Source organism: Diceros bicornis, chromosome 34 (genome assembly GCF_020826845.1).
Source record: "Diceros bicornis minor isolate mBicDic1 chromosome 34, mDicBic1.mat.cur, whole genome shotgun sequence".
Taxonomy (NCBI): domain Eukaryota; kingdom Metazoa; phylum Chordata; class Mammalia; order Perissodactyla; family Rhinocerotidae; genus Diceros; species Diceros bicornis.
The window spans coordinates 23,046,896-23,064,526 of NC_080773.1; the positions used below are offsets into that span (position 1 = coordinate 23,046,896).

The window sequence follows — 17,631 nt, forward strand, 5'->3', positions numbered from 1 at the left end:
CGGGAGCCTAACCCGGTGTCGCCCCAGGAGCGGTGGCTCAGTGTCGATCATCGTGTGTTCGCAGCAACTTTATAGAACACGAGCACCGCAAACAACGGGGACCGGCCGTGTTTTGTTAGGTGGAAATGCCCATAAATGATATCGTATCATGTTACACTGTAGTATAGTGTGTGTAGATATGTGTATATATACATATCGTGTATATGAAAATGCCTAGTGTTGTTTTATGTGGTTTTAAATTAAATTAATTGTTTAATTAATTACATTAAATTAAATGTAAATTTGGCCTCTCCTTTCTCACTTCCCTGCTCACATCACCTCTTCAGCCCTTCCCGTCTCTCTCTCTGCCTCTATCTCTGTCTCTCTGTCTCTCTCTTTCTCTGGCTGTCTTTCTCCCGCTCACTCACAGCCTCTCTCTCATCCTCTCTCCACAGCTGGCTCCCGAAAGGACACTCCCCAAGTCCCCAGCGGGGGGCCCCGTGTAGACCTGGAGTGGACGCCCCCTCCTTCCCTTCATGATTCGTTTGTAGCGCAGGTAACCAGCGGGGAGCCCCAGTTCCTTCGGGGAGGGGGGCAGTTGTCCCTCATCCCACCTCCCTGGGCCCACCTCGGCCCCCCGCCGAGGAAGCAACGTTCCTTCCTGGCAGAGCCGGGCTTAGCAACGTCCTTCAGCCCCTCCCCCTCCAGCCTGGGGCCCCGGGGTCATTTGGGGCATCCCCCTGCCTCCACGCCCACTTTCCCCTTTCCTCCCGATTCTGTGCAGCTCTCGCCTTTTCCTCCCCTGGCTGGGCCTTACCCCCTGTGGGCTGGTTGGGAAGCTCGGGCTTGTAGGCCACGGACCTGGTGACACGGGAAGAAGGAAGCGTAGGTGGGGCTGGGATACGGAGCCAGAGAGAGCGTGCTGTCACCACCGTCAAATGCAGCCAGCGCCTTGGAAGGGCCTCCCTGGGGACGGTCCCCACGGCCAGCTCTGGGAGGGAGCGTGATTGGTGTTTCTGTCTGTGTCGCATGCCCTTTTGTAGACCAGGGCTTGTCAACCCAGGGCCCATGGGGTGTGTGCATGTGTGTACGTTTGTGTCCCAGGAACCCTGGGAAAGTCAGTGCAATGCTTTCTGCCCACACGCATGTGTCTGGCCAGAGGAGCTTTGCTCTCATCAGATTCCCCAAGGCGCCGTTCCGGGAAGACCCTCAACCACCACGGGAGGTCTGCCCAAGACTCTCCTTTATGTCGCAGTGCGGTCGCGGGTAATGGGAGGGGTGGCAATCAGGAGGTCATGAGCAGGGGCCTCCAGAGGATGCCATCAGGGGTGTGGGGCTGTGAACCAGCTGAGGGCACGTGTGTGACTTTGTGTGTGTGTGGTTTGCGGGGAGGAGAATCCACGACAGTCACCACATTCTCAGTGAGGTTCAGGGCCCCCCCCACACACACACAAAAAGAGGGTCAGAGCTCCACGGCCCTGGGCTGTAAGCTTGTATCTCTGAGGGATCGCGTCTGATTTCTCATTGTGTCCTGCGTGCACCATTGAGAGGGAAGGATGAGCAGGTGGAAGGATGGCTCGGTTTGTGTGTTTGGAAGAAGGGAGAGATGGATGGTTGGATGGAAGTTTGGGAAGGTGGGTGCATGGCAGCTTGGAGGGACGTTTAGAGGGATGGAAGGTCAGATGGGGGGGTGGGCACATACAGAAAACTTCAGTCTCCTCATCTGTAAACAGGGCTAACAGCATCCCTTCCCCACGGGGGCTGCACAGACTAACATTTGTGCAGTGCTTGGGACGGTGCCTGGCGCGTGGTACGCGCTGCACAAACATCAACCATCCTCGTCCTCATCATTGTGATGGCCTCAGCCTGGCTCCACGGCTCCTCTGACCCAGACCACCCTTTCTCCTGGTCCCTCGCCCTCTCTCTCCCCTTCCTTGAGAGCCACACTGCACACATCTTCAGGGGGACCCAGACCCTGGGCTGTAGGGCCCTTCATGCTGCCTCCACCCCTCCTTGCTCCTTCACCCGCTCAGGTGTGGGACCCACGCCCACCACAGCCCGCTCTGGGCCAGGCCCTGTGCTCAGGGAGGCAGGACAGCGTGGTGGTGAAGGGCACAGGCTCAGGAGCCAGACTGCCCGGGTTCGAGGCCCCGCTCCACCACCTTCCATCTGGGAGACAGAGAATGATGGTCTCTGCACCTCTGTTTACCCATCTGCAAAGTGGGGATGGCGGGACCCTCCTCGGGGATACCCTGAGGATTAAATGAGTTAAGTGGCATGAAGCACTGAGCACGGAGCCTGCACGTGATCAGGGCTCACGTGGTCTCAGTTGATGTCATCATCGTTGTCATCATCAGATGCTGGGGAAAGAGAGAGAGGGAGGGAGGAGTTGGAAAGGCAGCTGTCCCTGGTCAGGAGGTTCTGCAGGGAGGTGACCCCCGCCCCCACCCAAGCCCATGGACTCGAGGGAACAGAAACCTGAGCCCTCCAGGGCCTTGGCCCTGGGAATGGTCCTTGAACAGAGGGTCCTAGCATGTGGCCGAAATCTAACCTTGTCTCCCTTGCCCTCTTCCCGCCCTGCCCCACCCAGTGGCGATGGATGATGAGGACGGGAGATGCTTACTAGACGTGATTTGGTGAGTAATGGGCTCCCCCTCACCCTCTCCCTCCCTCCCTTCCCCACCCCTCACCTCCTCAGTGTCTCTCTCCTTCTCTCTTTCAGTGACCCTCAGGCCCTCAATGACTTCTTACATGGATCCGAGAAGGTGAGTGCTGGGGCAGGGAACAGGGGGCTGTGGACTTGGGAACTGGGAGACATGTCCCCCGATTCCATAGATGTCTGCCCCGTGCCTTCTGTGAGGTGGGCACTGGGGTTATGGGGGAGGACAAAAGAGATGGCAGATCCCTGCCCTCACACTGTATATATTTCCTCGGTAAACAAAGCATCCGATAAACTAATACAGGCGACAGTGGAAAGCACCATGCAGGATAGGATAAGAAATAATAACATCACTTGTACAACAAAAGAGGTTTAAAAGAAAATGGATGGGGCATGGGGGGGCTGGGGCTCCTTTAGCTAATGTGGCCAGGGAGGGTGACTCTGAGGAGGTGACATTGAAGGTTACCCTGAAGGATCAAAGGGAGGTGCCCATGGTGCTCCAGGCTGGGGAGGAGCAGGTAGAAAGGCAGGGAAGAGCTTGGCATGTGTGAGGAACAGAAAAAAACGCCTAAGGGGCCAGACTGAAGGGGAACCTAGTAGGTGCTGAGACTGGAGTGGACAAAGGTCACCAGGTCGTACAGGGCCTGGAAGACCCTGATGGAAGAGCTTAGATTTTATTCTGAGCGTGACAGGCAGCTCTGATGCGCTATTAAGTGGGAGAAAGCCATATTTGCTTTGCACCCCGAAGAATGGAGCAAAGTGGGGTAGCGTGGAAGTCTGCTGAGCTGAGAGGAGGTGTATCAGTTATCTACAGCTGGGTAACAAATTATCCCACCACTTAGTGACTTCAGTTTGTTAGCGCTCGCACAGTTTCTGAGGGTCAGGCATCGAGGAGCTGCTTAGCTGGGTGTTCTGGCTCCGGGTCTCTCCTGAGGTTGCCGTCAGGATGTTTTCTGGGACTGCTGTCATCCGAGGGCTTGTCTGGGGCTGGAGGACCTGCTTCCACAATGACTCATGCCCTTGGCTGTTGGCTGGAGGCTCCGCACGTGGGCCTCTGTGTGGGGCTGCTTGAACGTCCCCATGACACGGCGGCTGGCTCCATGTGACCCAAGGGAGAGAGCCAGGGGGACACTCTGTGCTTTTCATGGCCAGTCTCTGAAGTCACCCACTGTCACTTCTTAGAAGCGAGTCACTAAGCCGGCCTACACTCAGAGGGAGGGGAATGAGCTCCTCTTCTTGAAAGGAAAAGCATCAAATAATCTGTGGAGCGGAGGCGAGCGCCATGGGGTGATAGTGGCCTGGCCGCAGGGCAGGTGTTGGAGGAGGTGCTAGGCGCTGGCTTTGGGATCCCTCTGGGAGGCCGAATCAACTTGACTTGCTGGTGGGTTAGGTGTCAAGGAAGAGAGAGTGTCCAGAGTGCCTCCCGGATTTTGGCCTGAGCAACGGCGTGGGCTGTCGTACCATTTTCTGAGATTGGGAGTTGGGGGCGCATTCCAGAAGCCCAAGGGGAACTGTTGGAGAAAGCAGTCTGGGGTTCTGGAGCGAGATCCAGGAAGTGGCATATGTGACAGGTCCTGACGGATGTGTCACCAAAGAGATGAAGGGCGAAAGGCAGAGGGCACAGCTTGGGCAAAGGCACGGAGGCAGGATTTGAGAGGCAGGCATGTTGGGGAAGCCTCGGCCTCAGTGTGGGGGCCGCCTTGGGTTGTTTTTTTTTTGCTGAGGAAGACTGGCCCTAGGCTAACATCCGTGCCCATCTTCCTCCACTTTACATGGGACGCTACCACAGCATGGCTTGCCAAGCGGTGCTGCGTCAGTGCGCGCCCGGGATCCGAACCTGTGAACCCCGGGCCACCGAAGCGGAGTGCACGCACTTAACCGCTTGCGCCACCTGGCCGGCCCCCTGGCCTTGGGTTTTAAACGCACTGCCACGCCCCTTTCTTTGGGACTCTTTTCTGGAGACGGAGTTTCCTGTACTCCTCGCCCCCCTACTGCATCTGTCTTTTGGTCCTATGTAACCCCTCAATTGGTTTCTCTTCAGAGCGTGGGCCTGCCCATTGCCCAGCTCACCTTTGACCTTGGGTGGGGGGGTCTTGTTGCAGCTGGACAGTGATGACCTCCTGGATAACCCTGGGGAGGCCCAAAGTGCCTTCTATGAAGGTCCGGGGGTAAGTGGCCCGGGGCCCGGGGAGGGCGCGGGCTCCCCGTCATCGCCCAAGTTGCCTGAGGTGGCATCGGGGGGCAAGAGGGGAGGAGTCGTGCTCGCCCCCCCGAGACACTTTGCTGGGGGGAGGGCAGGAGGCCGTCACTGAGAGCAGCGTGGAGGGGAGGTGGGACCGTGGCTGTGCCCGCAGGCCCCTCCGAGAGGGAGGGGAGGGTCCTGGGTCCCTAGCCTTGGGGGTCAGCTGGTGCAGAGCAGTTCTGGGGAGCTGAGGCAGAGGCCGGCCCAGGGGTCACCAGGGGGTGTGGGGGCCTGGGGGCCTGTCCAGGCTCAGCCGTGGGGGCGTGTGACCCGGGGAAGGGGGAGCGCCTCACCCGCAGACCTCCGTCTCCACCTGGAAAATGAAGGCGGGGTGACGAGCCCAGAGTGGGGAACACAGGACATTCATTGAGCACCCACTGTGTACCTGACTGGGCCGGGCCCATCATTAAGTCTCACTTGTCCTTCCCTCTTCTTCCTCCTCTCTGTTGCCCTTCCTCCCCCTCCCCTCCTCCCCCTTGTCATCGTAACCATCATTTACTGAACACTTGCCGTATGCCATGCTCTTCAGGGCAATTTTTAGTTAATTCTCGCAACAACTATAATAATATATTCCAAATAATTTATCTTGCATAATATAAATGATTAAATCCAGAACCCAACAAATAAGTATCACATTCGTGTTATTACATTCATAGAGCCAGGAACAACAAGGAGCCTGTGTTCTTAGTTTGTGGTCATTATTCGCCTCATTGTTGCCATTTTTTAATTCCCATAAGGTCCCTGGTCGGGTTCTAAGCGCCTCCCGTACGTGACCTCAGTGAATATCATGACTGTCCTGGGTGGCGCGTTTGGTTATGGCCAGTTAGCGGTTAAAGAACTCAGAACCGCCTGGTCCTCGGTGGGGGGCCGAGCAGGGCCCCCTGTCCTTCCAGATGCTCCCCTCCACTCAGCAGCTGGGTGACCTGGGAGTCTCCCCGTCTGGGAAAAGAGACTGGGAGCTGTGCCTGCCTCCCTGGACTGTTACTAACAACAACAATGTAGACGGTAATAATAATGACAGTAATAATGATGGATGATATTTCTCACACACCAGCTAGCTGCCAGGTCCTGCCGTGAGCCCTCCACATGGATTAACTCAGAATCATACAAACTACAAATTTTGGTCCAATATCTGGTCAAATATCAGCGGGTATTCCGTGCCTTCAGCATGATTATTGCTTGTGGAATATTAGGTCAAATATGCATACATAAATCGATTCTGTAGACTTGTCCTGGATCGTGATCCAGAACAGCATGGAACGCATTTAAGAAACAGCAAACCTACAGCGCAGTTGGCACAAAGCGAGACTCGCATACGGTCGCTGCTTCTGCTGCTGTTTTTAACAGAACCACCATCTTTTATCCAAAAGCTTTGGGGCCAGGTGTGTTTCGGAATTCAGGATTTTTTAGATTCTGGAAAGGTGATGCGGGAATGTGTGTGTGCTGCGTCTAACATAACACTCCCTCACCTTCCCATGGTCACGCTTAGGAAGAGTCACGTCACGAGGATCAATCGCACCTTTCCCCGAGAGTGCCACATCAATGCTGGTCGGGTTTTGCTGCCAAAAGAGTTATAAAAACATGTCCGGTTTTCAGAGCCTTTTGGGTTTTGGAATTGCAGATAAGTATTATGGGCCCGTAGGGCTGTTTAAAAAACGGGTTTTAGGGGCCGGCCCGGTGGCATAGTGGTTAAGTTCACACACTCCACTTCGGCGGCCCAGGGTTTGCGGGTTCGGATCCCAGGTGCAGACCCACGTACCACTCATCAAGCCATGCTGTGGCGGCATCCCACATATAAAGTGGAGGAAGATGGGCACAGATGTTAGCTCAGGGCTAATCTTCCTCACTAAAAAAAAGAGTGTTATTACATTCTACTTATGTGTACAGATGAAAAAGTTCATATTCAGCAAGGCCCAGGTTACACAGCTAAGCCCTGGCGGAGCTGGCATTTGACCCCAGGTCCAGCCACTTCCAGATGGAATGTTCTTTCTGACCGTGCCACCTTCACATCCAGTGTCCCTTGCTGCACCTGAGCTGAGCCCGACCCCTTGCTAACCTCAGCTCTTTCCTTCCCCCCTTACCTGGCTCCAGCTCCATGTGCAAGAAGCTTCTGGCAACCACTTGAACCCGGAGCCCAGCCAGCCGGCCCCCAGCGTGGACCTCGACTTCCTGGAAGATGACATTCTGGGCTCACCGGCCGCGGGGGGCGGTGGCGGGGGGCGGCGGAGGCGCTGATCAGCCCTGTGACATCCTCCAGCAGAGCCTCCAAGAGGCCAACATCACCGAGCAGACGCTCGAAGCCGAGGCCGAGCTGGACCTGGGGCCCTTCCAGCTGCCCACTCTGCAGCCCGCAGATGGCGGGGCGGGCCCGGCGGGGGCCGGAGGGGCTGCCGCCGTGGCCGCGGGGCCCCAGGCCCTCTTCCCGGGCGGCCCCGACCTGCTGGGGCTGCAGGCCCCGCCGACCGTACTGACCCACCAGGCCCTGGTGCCGCCCCAGGACGTGGTCAACAAAGCCCTGAGCGTCCAGCCCTTCCTGCAGCCCGTGGGCCTGGGCAATGTGACCCTGCAGCCCATCCCCGGCCTCCAAGGATTGCCCAACGGCAGCCCCGGGGGCGCCACGGCGGCCACGCTCGGCCTGGCACCCATCCAAGTGGTGGGCCAGCCCGTCATGGCACTCAACCCGCCCACCTCCCAGCTCCTGGCCAAGCAGGTGCCTGTCAGTGGCTATCTGGCCTCGGCGGCCGGCCCCTCAGAGCCGGTGACCCTGGCATCGGCTGGCGTCTCGCCCCAGGGGGCCGGCCTGGTCATCCAGAAGAACCTTCCAGCGGCCGTGGCCACCACGCTCAACGGGAACTCAGTGTTTGGAGGGGCGGGAGCGGCCACAGCGGCGGCCGGTGGGGCACCCTCCGGGCAGCCACTGGCGGTGGCCCCGGGCCTTGGCACGTCCCCGCTGGTCCCGGCGCCCAACGTGATCCTGCATCGCACGCCCACGCCCATCCAGCCCAAGCCCGCCGGGGTGCTGCCCCCCAAGCTCTACCAGCTGACCCCCAAGCCGTTCGCCCCCGCGGGCGCCACGCTCACCATCCAGGGCGAGACGGGGGGCCTCCCGCAGCCGCCCAAGCCCCCCCAGAACCTGACTTTCATGGCGGCGGGCAAGGCCGGCCAGAACGTGGTGCTCTCCGGTTTCCCGGCGCCCGCCCTGCAGGCCAACGTCTTCAAGCAGCCTCCCGCCACCACCACGGGGGCCGCCCCGCCGCAGCCCCCCGGCGCCCTGAGCAAGCCCATGAGCGTCCACCTCTTGAACCAAGGCAGCAGCATCGTCATCCCCGCCCCGCACATGCTGCCCGGCCAGAACCAGTTCCTGCTGCCCGGCGCCTCCGCGGTGCAGCTGCCGCAGCCGCTCTCGGCCCTGCCGGCCAACGTCGGGGGGCAGATCCTGGCCGCGGCCCCCCACGCGGGCGGACAGCTCATCGCCAACCCCATCCTCACCAACCAGAACCTGGCGGGCCCGCTGAGCCTGGGCCCCGTGCTGGCGCCCCACTCCGGGGCCCACAGCGCGGCCCACATCCTCTCGGCCACCCCCATCCAGGTGGGCCAGCCGGCACTCTTCCAGATGCCCGTGTCGCTGGCCGCAGGCAGCCTGCCCACGCAGAGCCAGCCGGCGCCCACCGGCCCCGCCGCCGCCACCGTCCTCCAGGGGGTCACTCTGCCCCCCAGCGCCGTGGCCATGCTCAACGCCCCCGACGGGCTGGTGCAGCCGGCCACCCCTGCCGCCGCCGCCGGGGAGGCCGCGCCTGTCCTCACGGTGCAGACGGCCCCCCAGGTGCCCCCTGCGGTCAGCACGCCGCTGCCTCTGGGCCTCCAGCAGCCGCAGGCGCAGCAGCAGCCCCCGCAGGCCCCCACCCCTCAGGCCGCCGCCCCGCCTCAGGCCACCCCCCCCCAGCCCAGCCCAGGCCTGGCGTCCAGCCCAGAGAAGATCGTCCTGGGGCAGCCACCCTCCGCCGCCGCCACGGCCATCCTCACTCAGGACTCCCTGCAGATGTTCCTGCCCCAGGTAACCAGGGCGGGCGGCGGGGAGGAGGGGCCACGGGGGCAGGGGCTGAAACCATATTTAACTGGGTGTAGCCAAGGCAGCGACTGGAGATGATCTCGTGGGCTAGGGAGAGCGTCTCGGAGGTGGCACCCCTGCTCTGGGTAGGGACGCCCCTTAGGAGGAGGCTGAGGGTGACAGGGAGACAGACAGACAAGGGGATGGACCCTCTGACAGACTGACAAGGAGAGGGACTGGTTGACTGACAGACAGACAGACACAGAGAGTGAACGGCTGGCTGGCTGACAGATTGACAAGGAGGACCGACTGGCCAACTAGCAGACAGACTGCCCTCCTATTGGAGGATTGGAGAGGGGTCACAGAGGATAGGCAAGACATGGACAGACAGACAGGGCGGGAGAGATGGAGGGCGACTGACAGGGATGCGGTGGGACCAGCTGCCTGGGTTGCAGCTCCCCCGGCGCCTGGAACCCAGGGGTCCCGGTCCCGCGGGCCTCTGTGCCAGCCTCTCGGTGCCCGTCCTGCCCGGTTCCCACCCCTGCTTCTCTGGAGCATCAGTGGGGACGGGGGTCTCGGAGTGGGGGGGCTGCGGGTCCACGGGGGTGACCTTCTGACCCTGTGCGGGCTGCCCATTTCAGGAGAGGAGCCAGCAGCCCCTCTCCGCAGAGGGCCCCCACCTCTCCGTGCCCGCCTCGGTCATAGTCAGCGCCCCGCCTCCCGCCCAAGACCCAGCCCCGACCACCCCTGTCGCCAAAGGAGCTGGCCTCGGCCCTCAGGCCCCTGACAGCCAGGCTTCCCCGGCGCCGGCCCCCCAGGTAGATGAACCCAGCAGCCTCTGCCCTAGCTCAGACCAGCCTTGCCCCTCGCCCCCTCTCCCCGCTCCTCCTCGCTCTCTGGCTGCCTTGCTGCCTCTCTGTCTCACTGGCTTGGGAAACGGCGCTCTCCTTCCTCCCCGGATATTTCCTGAGGGTCCTGACAGTCGTGGACACTTGAGACCAGGGCCAGCCCCGAGGGAGCCCACATTCTAGGCAGGGACACAAGATGTACATGGCAGATGATTGATTATTTCCTAAAATTATCATTTTCACATCTGGATAAGGAATACATGCAGATAGTTCACATTTCAAGATACCGAAAGATCTAGATGAAAGCCCCCTCTCCAGAGCCGCAGACTCCTGCTGTCCCTCCCCGAGGCGGTTTCTTGCATCCTTTTCCACGCACAGACGAGCAAAAATGATATCTGGATTCTTTTCTTCCTGTTTTTACAAAAACAAGAGCATACTCTGCAGGCAGTCTTGCACCTTGCTTACATCATTGCAAAATTCATCTTGGAGACTGTACTTTTTTCTTTTACATGACTGCATAGTATTCCATTCTGTGGATGTGCTGTTTATTTAACCAGTCCTTGTTGGTGAGCATTTAGGTCACTTCTAGTCGTTAGCTATTATGAGCAAGGCTGTCAAGAATGAATCTGTACATATATTACTTTGTAGGATAAGTTCCTAAAAAGGAAGGTGCTGGGTCTATCTAGGAGCATACGCATTTGTGGTTTTGACAGATTTTGTCAAGTTGCCCTCTATGGAGTAGCAGTTGGTTTAGCCTATATCAGCAATGTATGATCTGTGCCTGTTTTCTCACAACCTCAGCAATGTATTGAAATTGGCCAATCTGGTAGGTGAAAAACAGTATCTCGTTTCATTTGAATTTGCATTTCTTTTACTATGAATGAGGCTAGGCAGGTGTTTATAGATTTAGGGCTATACATGTTTTCTTTTCTATGGAATTTCCTGTTCATACCCTTTGCCATTTTAAAATTTGGGTTGCTGGTCATTTTCTTGTTGATTTGTAGGAACTCTTTACATATTAGGAAAATTAGCCTTTGTCTCTTATGAGTCATAAGCCCATGAGAGGGTAGGGAGGGTCACCTTTTATTCTGGAGGGGTGGATGTTTTACTCACTCAAGAAGGACCAGTGGATAGGTAGATTAGGATAGGAGGAAGAGGAGGGATGGCAGAAATCAGCTGGGCTTGGGCCTTAAACTGCCATGATTTCACTTTGAGGCTCTGCTACTTCCCATGTGACTTTAAGCAGCCAGTTCCTTCCTTCCATCAACAGATGTTTGGGGAAGGGGGCGCTTACTGTGTGCCAGGCCTTGACCCTGAGCAAGTTCCTACAACTGCTGAGCCTCGATTTCCTCATCCGGAGAATGGGAGTAACAGTTTCTTATAGGTTTATTAGGAGGAGTAAACGAGTTAATATATGCTTCACACAGAGTAAGCACTTGAGAAATATCTGCTGTTATTATTTTAGCTGTTGTTGTTATGGGTCGAGCGTGGGTCTAGTCCAGGGGGACATGGAGACAAGATAGCATCAGGTCATCTCTGCAGAGGGAGGAGAAATGGGCAGGGGGAGGGGCGGGGGGAGGGGCCACAGCACTGTTCCTAGAGTGGGTCAGATGTGGGCCGGGGTCCCTCTGGCAAGTGGCTTCCCCTCCCCGAGCACTGGGGCTGAGAGCCAGGCTGGGGCACGTTGGTTCTCTGCCATTTCACTGTTGCACACTCTGCAGACACTTGCGTGTGAGGTGCCTGTCTAGACCCCCTCCTTGGGTGACCAGCCATCCCAGTTACCCAGCACTGGGAGGTTCTTGGGAGACAGGACCTTCAGTTTTAAAACGGAGACAGTCTCGGGCAAATGGAACAAGTTGGTCACGCCATGTACTCCTTCCCACCCTCCCCAGGCACTTCGTCTCAGACTAGAGCCTGCTCCCTCGCACAGCCCGGCCTCCCTTGCCATCTTCTCTGCTGTATAGTTCTCCATAGCACTCACACCATCTGAGCGCCTGCATATTTTCCTTGTCTGCTGTCTTGTTGTCCTCGCTATAGTGTAAACTCCACGGGGGCAGAGAGTTGTGGCACCTCTGTCCCTGCTGTGTCCCCAGCGCCCAGAACAGTGCCTGGCACACAGCGGATGCTCCGTGAGCTTTTATTGAATAAATGAACGGAGGCAGGAACCCAACCACGCACCCGAGCACCCTCCCTGTGCTGCGTGCACCACAGTGAGATGAGAGGAGCCGTTACCCGTGGGCGCTAGGCGTGGTTTGAAAACCACCATCCCGGAGAGTTGTTGGGGAGTGGTAGTGAGGATCAGGGACTCTGGAACCCCGACTGCCACTTACAGGCTCTGTGACCTTAGGCAAGTCGCTTACCTCTTTGTGCTTCCATTTCCTTAGCTGTAAAATTGAAGATGAAAATAACAGTATCTACTTCATGGGTTTGTTGTCAGGGATAAATTAATATGTGTAAAGTGCTAGAACAAAGTGGGGCATCTTGAAAGTCCTACACAGTGAGAGAAGCCAGGCACGCTTTCTATAAAGGGCCAGTACTTTCTATAAAGGGCCAATAGTGAACATTTTAGGCTTTGAGGGTCTCTGTCATTATAACGCAGAAGTGGCTGTCTGGGGCCAGCCTGGTGGCATAGCGGTTAAGTTCACACGCTCTGCTTCAGTGGCCCGGGGTTCATGGGTTCGGCGTAGACCTGCACACCACTTTTGAAGCCATGCTGTGGTGGCATCCCACGTATAAAGTAGAGGCAGATGGGCACGGATGTGAGCCCAGGGCCAATCTTCCTCAGCAAAAAGAGGAGGATTGGCAACAGATGTTGGCTCAGGGCTAATCTTCCTCAAAAAAAAGAAAAAAGAAGAAGAAGAAGAAGAAATGACTGTAGACCACACAGAAATCAATGAGCAGGAGCGTGTTCCAATAAAACTTTATTTGTGGACACTCTATTGTGGACACAATTTGAATTTCATATCGTTTTCATGAGTCACAAAATAGCATGCTTTTATTGATTTCTTTTCAGCCATTTAAGAATATAAAAACTATTCTTAGCTTGTGGGCCATACAAAATGGTAGGCCAAGGGGGAGGCAGGCCAGATTTGGCCTGTGGGCCGTAATATGCCACATTTTGACTGTATTTCATTATATGGACACACCATGACTTATTTATTCAGTCCCCTATTCGTGAGTACCTAGGGTGGTTTCCCATGTAATTGTTAAAAAAAACCCACTCCTATAAATATTCTTGTACCCGGCTTTGCACATATGTGTGAAAATACCTGTAGGGTAAATTGTAGAAATTGAGTTGTTGGATCAGAGGGTATATGCTCTTTCCAAACATTTTATGGAAAGTGCTAGACCTGTTGGTCCACCGTGAGGTTTGTGCCAATGAAGGCTTCCTCCGGCAGTCGGCTTGCTCCCCGCCAGGCAGAAAAACACCTCCCCTCCTGCACTTTCATTCTGCTTGAAGTTGAGCATCTTGCTGTCTACACATGGGCAGTTGGAATCTCTTGGTAAACATTCCACTCATGTGGAAGTTTTTAAAAAGTCATTATAAAAATAATGTCCTGCTCATTTAGAGAATTTTAAAAATACAACAAAGAACAAAGAAGAGAAATAAATCGCCCACAACACCACCGTGCAGAAGCTGCTGGTGACATTTTTGGTGTGACGTTTTCTCTTAGCCTTTTGGTTTTTCTTCCCATCCATTTAAAACGTTTTTCGTTTTTTAAATTAGGTTTTATGTTCACGGGGTTCAGTCATCAAGACGCTTTTTTAAAAGTTCAGGGGAAATCATCCCACCCACGTCTGATTCCCAGCCCACGTGCCCCTCTAGACAACTACAGTGACTTATCTTGTGTACATCCCTCCAGCTCTGTGTGCGTATACAGCCTGCTGCAAATGTGAATTAACTCTTCTCTCCCCTTCCTCTTTACCCGGAAGGTGTCACATGATGCACTTACTCTGGCAGCAGCTGGACAGTATCCTTGGTCCTTTGTTACAGTCATGAAGTGTTCCTCTGTACGAACAGGGATGGACTGTGGTTCATTCCCCAGTGAATGCTGCACCCGATGCCCAGGACCACGCCCAGGCTTTGACCCTCCCCTCAGAGCTGTAGGAAGCAACTCGTGCACCTCTCATTTCCCACACGTGCAGGTGTATCTGTCTGGTCGCTTCCTGGAAGCCTATTTGCTGGATCAGAGCAAATGTGGGCTTATAATTTGGATAGCTGCTGCTGAAGGGCGTTCGTCTGGAGTTGTAGCAAATTGTACCAGTTTAGACCCCTACAGGCCATATACGAGAGTGTCTTTACGAGACATATGGCTTATTCCTAATGTGATGAGTGAAAATGGTTCCATAGGGTTCTGTAGATGTGCATTTCTCTTATTACAAGTGAGGTTGAGCATCTCTTGAAATACTTAAGCCTCTGGTGTTTCCTTTTCTGTGCACTATCTCATCATATCCTTGGCCCCCCTTTTCTCACTGGTTGTTATTCTTAGTGATTTCTAGAGGCTCTTTATATATAAGAAAAATGGACTTGGGTTATGAATTGCAGATATTTCCAGCAGTATTTCATTTGGTTTTTGACTTGGTTTGTGGGTGTGTGTGTGTGTGTGTGCATGTGTATGTATTTGTCTCTGCTTTTTTTTTTTTTGCTGAGGAAGATTCACCCTGAGCTAACATCTGTCACCAGTCTTCCTCTTTTTGGGTGCAGAATATCGTCCCTGAGCTAACATCTGTACCAATCCTCCTCTATTTTGTATCTGGGTTGCCGCCACAACATGGCCGCTGATTAGTGGTGTAGGTCCATGCCTGCGAACTGAACCCCGGGCTGCCAAAGTGGATTGTGCCGAACTTAACCACTAGGCCATGGGGCCGGCCCCTGTCTCTGCATTTTTAATGAGAACAGATTATTTATTTATTTATTGTGAAGATCAGCCCTGAGCTAACATCCATGCCAATCCTCTTTTTTTTTGCTGAGGAAAACTGGCCCTGGGCTAACATCTGTGGCCGTCTTCCTCCACTTTATATGTGATGCCGCCACAGCATGGTTTGACAAGCGGTACATCGGTGCGTGCCTAGGATCCAAACCCGGGCCGCCAGCAGTGGAGCGCACACACTTAACCGCTATGCCATGGGGTCAGCCTCTAATGAGAACAGATTAAAAAAAGTTTTTTTATTAAATTTTTGGGTATTTTTTAACTTCATTTTAAAATTATTTCAAACATATAGCAAAGTTGTGAGAATAGTACAGAGAACTCATGGGAGTTCTTTACTCTTTACCCAGATGTATTAGTTCTCTATTGCTGTGTAACAAATTACCCCAAAACTTAGCTGCTTAAAACAACAAACATTAACTTATCTCACACAGTTTCTAAGGGTCAGGAATCTGGAAGTGCCCTAGCTGAAGGGTTTTGGCTTGAAATCTCTCATGAGGTATAGTCAGGATGTCATCCGGGGCTGCAGTCATCCGAAGGCTTGTCTGGGCTGGAGAATCTGCTTCCAAGACCACTCATTCATATGGCTGTTGGCAGGGGGGCCTCAGCTCCTCCCTACACGGGCCTCTTCAAGGGTAGCTCATAACATGCTCTGCAGTTGGCTTCCCCTGAGTGAACGATCGAACAGAAAGAGAGTGGGAGAGCACCCAGGCTGCAGGCTGCAGTCTTTTTTATAACCTAACCTTGGAATTAGCATATGATCACTTCCGCCGTATCCTATTCGTCACAGAGACCAGCTCTGGTACATTGTGGGCGGAGACTGACTATGAGGAGGCGGGGATTGTTGTGGGCCCATTTGGAAGCTGGCTGCCTCATCAGATTCACCCACTGTACATATTTTGCTACATTTGCTTTATCCTTAGCTCTCTCAATATGTATATATTTTGTTTCCTCAATCATTTTAGAGTAAATTATAGACATTATGCTCCTTTGCTCCTTAATATTTCAGCCCTTAAGAACAAGAACGTACTCTTACTTAACCATAGTGGAGTTATCAAATTCAGCAAATTTAGCATTGAGACAATATTGTTATCAAATCCACTGTCCATAATGCAATTTTTCCAGTTGTCCAGCGATCATGTAGTGTCTTATTCTTCTTGTTTCACTCGGCATTTTAGCACGTGTGTGTCAGCCCCTTCACCAAGCCCTGGAAGCGTGTGTTAGAGGGGTGTGGATGGGCCAGCTCTCTCATCCTTAGTCACTTAGCTGCTCACCTGCTGCTGGCCAGCTGAGTGTTTTCCTATTTTCTCTATTGTAAATACCCCCACAGTGGGCAGCCCTGTGAGCCAGTGCCTGAATGCTCTGTATCACAGATTCCTGGAGGGGAGAATGCCAGGTCAAAGGTCATGGCCCTTTCAGAGTCACCAGGTCAAACTGCCTTCTGGAGGGCTGTCCAGGTGACAAGCTCACCAGCCCCCTGAGAGTTGAAGGCTGGCCTTCTGATCTGTCCTTAGAGGTGGCACGCCTCTGGGGATGTATAGGTTGATTGCTTGGTTGATTTTTTATTTTGAATTGCTAGAGTTACTCAGGGCCAAGCCTGGAGGCTTCAAGCAAGTCGGAACTCTGAAATCACGAGTCAGCCCGCTTTGGAGGCTTGAAGCAAAGGGCCCCAGCTTTGGGGCGTGGTGGCATCGGGTGGCAAATCCCCTGAGCCCTCTGGGCCTGAGTCCTCCTCCGTCAGCTTTGAAGTCACTGGGTGGCTGGAAGGCAGGGAGACGACCAGCACAAGGTCCGCCTCTCCCTGTCTGGAGACTCTGGACCAGGCATTTTGGCTTCCCAGGCTCAGTTTCTTATCTGTGAAATGGATCCAACATCATCACAGTTCTCAGGGCCATGCAGAGACCACATGAGTGGGGGCAAGTGGGCAGCCATACGTGCTGGGTCAGTGTGAACTGTTGCTGTTCACACAGCTGTGTTGGGCACACAGCTGGCACTCCTGGTTAAACAGCGGCTGCCAAGGTTATAGTGCTTGGGGAGGTGATCTCAGGGGGAGGGGAGTGCAGAGGGGCGAGGCACTCTGGCTGAGGCATGTTCTAGGCGAGGTCGCTGTGTACGTGTTACAGAACTAGTGCCCAGATAGTGTGTGCAATTCTGATGCCCATGCGCGCGCGCGCACACACACACACCTACCTGCAGGCTCATGTGGCACCTAGATAGGCCTGCAGCCACAGCCACACAGGCACACGGAGGCAGAGGCCCTGGACACTTAGAGGGGGCCTGGCCCTGCCCCTCAGTTTCAATCTTTATCCTTGGCTCCTGGGTCCCCGGTCCCCCCGCCCCCTCCCCCATGCCCTCCACAGCCATCGGCCCCACACCCCGGTACGCAGCCACGGCGTCTCCGCTGCTGTCTGTTGTTGTGGGTGAGCTGGACGGTCAGGCTGGGCTGGCGGCCGGGACACGGACCCGCCCAGCCGCCTCCTTCCTCTTGCTGCTCTGCTCGCGCTCCCTGGCCCCCTCTCCCCGCTGGGCAGCTAGTGTGGTGCCCCCGCCGCCGCCGCTGCTTCCTCTGCTGCTGCCCCCCAAATCCTGCAGGGCTGCCTTCATCTGGGGGGATTGGGGAGGGCTGAGATGAGAGGGTGGAGGTATGGAGGGGGAGGTGGGGACAGGTGCCGGGGTGAGGGGGGAATGAGTGCAGGGGCGACGTGGGGGATGGGTGAGGAGGTGAGATGACAAGTGCAGGGGTAAGGTGGGAGACGGGCCAAGGGGTGAGATGAGGACAAGTGCAGAGGTGAGGTGGGGGACGGGTGCAGGGGTGAGGTGGCGGATGGGTGCAGGGTTGAGGTGGGGGACGGGTGCAGGGGTGAGGTGGGGGATGGATGCAGGGGTGAGGTGGGGGACGGGTGCAGGGGTGAAGTGGGGGATGGGTG

At 55.5% G+C, this 17,631-nt stretch overlaps 1 protein-coding gene across 1 annotated transcript in view; it reads left to right on the forward strand.

The window, feature by feature from the left end:
* Positions 1-17,631, forward strand: part of BICRA (BRD4 interacting chromatin remodeling complex associated protein) — a 77,210-nt gene that overhangs the window by 50,976 nt on the left and 8,603 nt on the right. The window contains 7 exon segments of the mRNA XM_058529713.1: positions 435-535; positions 2,570-2,615; positions 2,702-2,744; positions 4,741-4,806; positions 6,972-7,094; positions 7,096-8,934; positions 9,570-9,746. Coding sequence (XP_058385696.1) covers positions 2,575-2,615; positions 2,702-2,744; positions 4,741-4,806; positions 6,972-7,094; positions 7,096-8,934; positions 9,570-9,746 — 2,289 coding nt within the window. The 5' untranslated portion in view covers positions 435-535; positions 2,570-2,574.